Source organism: Schistocerca serialis, chromosome 1 (assembly GCF_023864345.2).
Source record: "Schistocerca serialis cubense isolate TAMUIC-IGC-003099 chromosome 1, iqSchSeri2.2, whole genome shotgun sequence".
Classification (NCBI taxonomy): Eukaryota; Metazoa; Arthropoda; class Insecta; order Orthoptera; family Acrididae; genus Schistocerca; species Schistocerca serialis.
This window is the reverse complement of record NC_064638.1, coordinates 770,333,375-770,339,374: the sequence shown is the minus strand read 5'-3', so window position 1 is coordinate 770,339,374 and position 6,000 is coordinate 770,333,375. Positions and strand designations below refer to the sequence as shown.

General features: G+C 36.7%; 1 protein-coding gene across 1 annotated transcript in view; it reads left to right on the top strand.

Annotated features, from left to right (window-relative positions):
* Nucleotides 1-2,314: 2,314 nt before the first annotated feature.
* Nucleotides 2,315-6,000, top strand: part of LOC126482955 (selenoprotein K-like) — a 41,508-nt gene continuing 37,822 nt past the window's right edge. The window contains exon 1 of the mRNA XM_050106578.1: nucleotides 2,315-2,486. Coding sequence (XP_049962535.1) covers nucleotides 2,468-2,486 — 19 coding nt within the window. The 5' untranslated portion in view covers nucleotides 2,315-2,467. The remainder of the gene's footprint in view (nucleotides 2,487-6,000) is intronic.

Here is a 6,000-nt window from a genome sequence, read left to right as displayed (position 1 = left end):
TCTAGGGATATTCACAGTAGCTTCTCAGTATATATACTCTCTTATGAAATTTGTTATTAACAACCAAACCCAATTCAAAAGTAATAGCAGTGTGCATAACTACAATACTAGGAAAAAGGATGATCTTCACTATTCAAGATTAAATCTAACTTTGGCACAGAAAGGGGTGAATTATACTGGCACTAAAGTCTTTGGTCACTTACCAAATAGTATCAAAAGTCTGACAGATAACCAACAAGTATTTAAGAAGAAATTAAAAGAATTTCTGAATGACAACTCCTTCTACTCCATAGAGGAATTTTTAGATATAAATTAAGAAAAAAAAAACAAAAAAATTATTAAAAACAAATAAATAAAAAAATAAAAAAAATAAAGTAAAAACACAAAAAAATAAAAAAGTTGTTATATTAACTTAAGTATGTTGTTAAATTAACTTAATTATGTCATGTATTGGAAATTTTGACTCGTTCCACATCATTACGAAATATCGTATTCATGATCCATGGAACTAGTACTAATCTAATCTAATCTAATCCACAGTAACTGTGCTGCTCAGCTTCTTCTGCAACAATAATGTTCTTCTGGATTTGAGCAAACTGTAGGTATTCCATATATATAATGTGAAACTGGAAGAAGATGTGTGTAATTCTGCTCCTAACATGCGGATTTATTATGGAAGAGATGAAGTAGTTATTAATACATGATTGCATAAATATGGAATGTAACACACTAGAAATCCAGAATGTTAATACGTTATGAGAATCGTTAGTTTGTAAATGCATTAAAAACTATATGTATGTAAACTAAAAAGTCCATGTACATATATAACTTTAGTTGATGAAGTCAATTTCATAGTAAATTTGCTGAAAGCTAAAACAGAAACATAAAAATACGCATTACTCACCCCATTATTTTCTAGTTTTGATAGTTCATTGCCAGGTCATGTGGAGCACTGTTCCGTATCACAATAGCCCAGTACACAATCAAATAATTTGTCGAATTTTACTATATTTGCTAAATATTTCAGAGTGTATGGTACCATTTGAAGTACTTGAGAAACATGCAGCACGTTTGACGGTTGACGGAAAAATTGAGAAGATGACGGATGTTGTTTGTGTCGATGTTGTGCTGCAATGTTTAGTGAAAAATAGCTTCATTGCAATTCTTCAGGCTTTTCCGGCGATCTAATGACATCTTGGGTTGTCGGGTGTTCTGCCGGATATCAGCGTCGTACTTGCATGATATTTCGGTAGCGTAACTCGTTACCTTCATCAGGTGCGACCTGAGACTACTCCTCGAGTGGACCTGGTCCAGTATTTATACCTGAGACTACTCCTCGAGTGGACCTGGTCCACTCGAGGAGTAGTCTCAGGTCGCACCTGATGAAGGTAACGAGTTACGCTACCGAAATATCGTGCAAGTACGACGCTGATATGCGGCAGAACACCCGACAACCCAAGATGTTAGCTTCATTGCAATTTGTCCTACTGTACTGCGAAGTTCCACAACATTGAACCGTCATTAGAGGATTAAGTGGAAGATTTTCGCTTATTTGTCTTCTTTTTCAGTGTAAGGAGAAAGTAACTCTAAATAAGTTTTTAGTAATCCGTTCTGTATGTATGTTTTACTGTTTATATGCGGGAAGTTGGTGTAATCATCAGGTTACGAGCGCAACAATTCGTTTAACAAGTTATCATGTAAATATCTCTCATTTTAAACCATTCCATGGACTAGCGCCTTGTTTTCTTCGTCTTCTTCTGTAATTACATTACCAATTTCAGTCTTGTAAATGTTTTCTTGGAACGTGTACTGCTTTGTTTGTCAGTTCCTTGCTAGATAAGAAGGAATTTGACAGACAAGTTTGGTCGTTTACAAGGGCCGTAACATGCGTCTCCCGCTGCTTAAATGTTAGAAATCTGTGGTATCGACCACGTGGCATAACTTTTGTAGCGTGTGAAAACCCGGCTCTAAATAATCTCCTAGAAGAAAACAAAAATAAATAAACTTGCAACGACTAGATGGAACTAAATGTGAAAGTGACCTTATTTCGTCAACCAATAAGAAAATATTACAGGATGTAATGTTTCTAAACGATTTTAGAATTGAAGAGATCAACAACTACTAATATTAAGACTACGGATCAGTTGGAATGAAAGTTAATCTAATGTAATCTAAAAAATATGCACCAAGCTTGGATAACTGCAGCGTAGCAGGAATGAAGAGTATGAGATTTTACATAAGTGTACCAGACTAGCGACACCTAAGCATCTTAGAAAACGATGGCAACAATGATGAAAAGGTCTTTCGACTGGTAAAGCTCTTTGATCGCTAGAAATGTGTAAGGGGTGATGACATTTAACTGTTTGTGTGGGAGATGGGAGTGACTCGTCATCGAAATTGTAGCTAAGGTTCCAGACATGTTTGTATAAGAACTAGAAAATTAGTGCAATCCCATTTGTTCGAGGATATGGTTTACATTGCATCGGGTAAGAGGTTGTCTTAATTTGTTAGGTGAAATGGTATTTGAATGGAGAGTTTAATTTGTGCTATACGTGGAAGATGTTCGTCAATGCAGTGTTCTAGAATTTTCATCTTGTCTACTGTAACTTCGCCAACTAATTGAATCGTAGCAGGAGTCAAGACTTTTCGAACTAGTCGTAATGTTGTAAGGATTGAGATTAATAAGTTGCCTAGGTCTTTTAATTTTGCTAATGTTTTACATTACTTGTTCAGAATTGACTTTTTTAAATGTTTAATGTGTATCACTTTTTTTAATATTAATTTGTGTAATATTCTAGCTTGCCTTTGAAGTAGGTGACGCAATCCAGCTTTAAAGTTTCCCCATATCGCTTAGGCCTAATCCAAAGTCCGGAAATTTCCTTTGAAAAGAATACGACCGATTTGCTGTCGACACATTCCTTTCAGCAAAACTTCTGTCCTATAATGCCTTTGAACTCCGTCCGGCCCCAACAGCATGTTACGTATCGTCATACAACTTTCTCTAAAGCAGTTTTAGCTAATAATGTATACTTTGTTTATCACAATCTTATGTATGTACTGGTATGATTTCTGTAGAGGTTACTTTTATATTCACCTAAAGAACCCTTCTTTAATGTGTACCTTATTTTAATCACGCAATGCCTCATTTCAGATTTTTCTTACATACGTTTATATTTACTTTATTGTTGAAGTAATTTGTTTCACTTAGTCCCTTGGGTCATCCAATTTGAGATAGTCTTTCCATAGTGCCCTTAAAGATGAAGTTGTTTGTTTCACCTACATAATTTTATTTTGAAGAATGAGAGACAAATGACAATTCAGGATAAGTTCTAAAACTGTGTATAACACCAGGAAAATATTACTCGCTAGGAAGTGCTACAAAAGATCTTTGTGCATATGGTGTGCATAATAGTGATCAACAGAGCAATAGTACATGTTGACTGAATAGAAGTACACTTGTGTTGAAAAATGAAGTTCATAAAGTGAGTGTGAGGTACTAGCAGAGGGTGTGCTTTGAGTTGTGCTGGATTAGTTGCAGGTAAGAGCTTTGATTGCGAAATGCAAGGTTCCCCATTTGTTGGAGCTGTACAGAGTTAATCTTTTGCGGAGGTTCATCAATCTATATTTCCTCACGGTCAAGCTGCTGGCTTAGTTCTAAACCCATACAGCCACCCTGATTTAGGTTTTTCATTATTTCCGTCCTGATACTTGTAATCTGCGCTTGTGCTCTATCTCTAATGAAGGTTGATGATGATGATGATGATGATGATGATGATGATGATGATGATGATGATGATGATGATGATGGAGGAAGGCAGGCAGAGGACATTTGTGAATATGCAGGGGAGCAGCAGGGGTTGGTAATGAAATGAAAACTGCAGTGCATGGAAAACTTTAGAACAGGCCCCTATCGAGAACCAGATATCAAGTATACTGACATACGAGAAACTTATCGTCATGCACTGACTCAGTGGCTGTGTAAATGTGGCAATGGCACTGTGACAAAACTGAGCATCTCAGTTACTTATTTGAACATTTATTTCACTGTGACATAACCACCACCACCACTGTTTTTTTTTTTTTTTTTTTCTCAAATGGAGTTGTGGTGACAGACTGGTCTCCAGTGAAGATCGGTGTATTGATTGGTTGTAAGACAATCTGCATCAGATCATTTTTTTGAAATGGTCCAAAACTGACCATCTCAAGTTTTGTTAACTTTTACCATAGCTGCAGGCACACCTCATTGGAAGTTCTGTTAAGCTTTACTTTTGACACCAGCGTCATCAGCTTGGAGGCCACACAGCTGATGAGGATATTATTGCAAATAAATCATATTTGACAGCCCTTTATAAGATGACTATTGTGGTGGAAACCTGCAAACAGGTTGTTTTACCCAACTTTTGGTGCTGAGTAAATTGATGAAGAACCTGAAATTTTTACATTGGGCAGCAGAACAATGATTAGAATAGTAGAAATAGTTGATTTTTCCAATTGTGTCTTTCAGGTGTTCCATCAACCTTGTCAAATAAGCATGCACACCAAGTGCCATGCCTCAATGATTATGAAAACATTCAAATTTTGGATATCTTCAGTACCTCTGTGATAAATTCTGAATGGGTGTGACATGGCCTGGCTATTCTGGCAGTGGGGAAAAAAAAAAAAGACTGTGCATCCATTAACACCAAATATGTGTTTATGACAACAAAGTGGCGTATGTTTGAAGATTATCCCTTAAACAACAAACAGAAACAGGAGTGCAGGATACAGAGATCTGCTCCTTCTAATGGGAATAGTTGGAAGAAAGTTGATTGACCACCATTTTGAGATATTTGGAGCAAACAATGGTCAAATTTGACAATTTAGGCACTCAGTCTAGATCCAAATATCTCAGTAACTAAAGACATTTGAAAGTTTACGTTTATCATGTGGTGTAATATTAATTTTATTGATAAACAAACCAAATATTGTGACGCAGAAATGTTTAGGCTGGAGATATCAATGGTTGAAACTAGTATTTTTGCCCACTTTGAGCAGCAGTTTTGGAAAGTGTGCTATCTGATTGATCTTGTCAACGTTACATTTGAACTTCACACCAAAAGTTGAGTAGGAACACCAATTTGTGTGGTGTCTCACTGTAACAGCTAACTTATGAAGAGTTCTTAAACATGAGTTATTCATGATATGTTCATTGACAAGTGACCACCAGCCTGATGGCCTTGTTGTCAAAAGTACAGCATAACTTGAGTTGGAACCTCACAGAAGTTCCTTTGAGATATGCCTGCAACTATGGTAAAAGTTCTGACAAAATTGGAGATGATCAGGTGGGGACCTCTGGTTCGTTTGACCTGGAATGATCCTAATGAGTCTTCTTCTTTTTCTTTTTTAAAATATGTTGCACATTCCGTAAGTATATATACATCTCCACTGCCAACCACATTTTTCTTGCTGTTCCTCAATGAGATTAATAACAAGGAAATTCTCATCAAGAACGCCCATATTTGTGTGGAGGTCTCAGCACACTTATAATTAAAATATTTGTATGACATCATAGTCCCTGTACTGGTTATGCAGTGTTGCTGAATAGTTATGTTACGATCACATTGGTAAACATAAAGTCGTCCATTAAACATTATTTTGGTGGCATCATTCTAATATTGAAATGCCTATTACATTTCCATATGGGAACACAAATTGAAACATGCAAAGCTACCTAAAATTAGTGCCCACCTACCATGAAAATACTCATAAACTGAAGCAAACACACCGGTAACCTGATCATTCATGTCTACCATGTCCTCCCCCCTCCCTCCCCCCCCTCCCCCCTGAGTGGGGGGGGGGGGGGTAAAGGTGGAAATCCATCTGCTTTGACCCACAATGAAAATGACCATACACTGTGACTCCAATATGGCACATATGACGTCATTATGTGTACATGACCACAAACACGAAAATACATTGAAAAACCAACACACGCACGTTCCACAAAAAACATAATGAAAC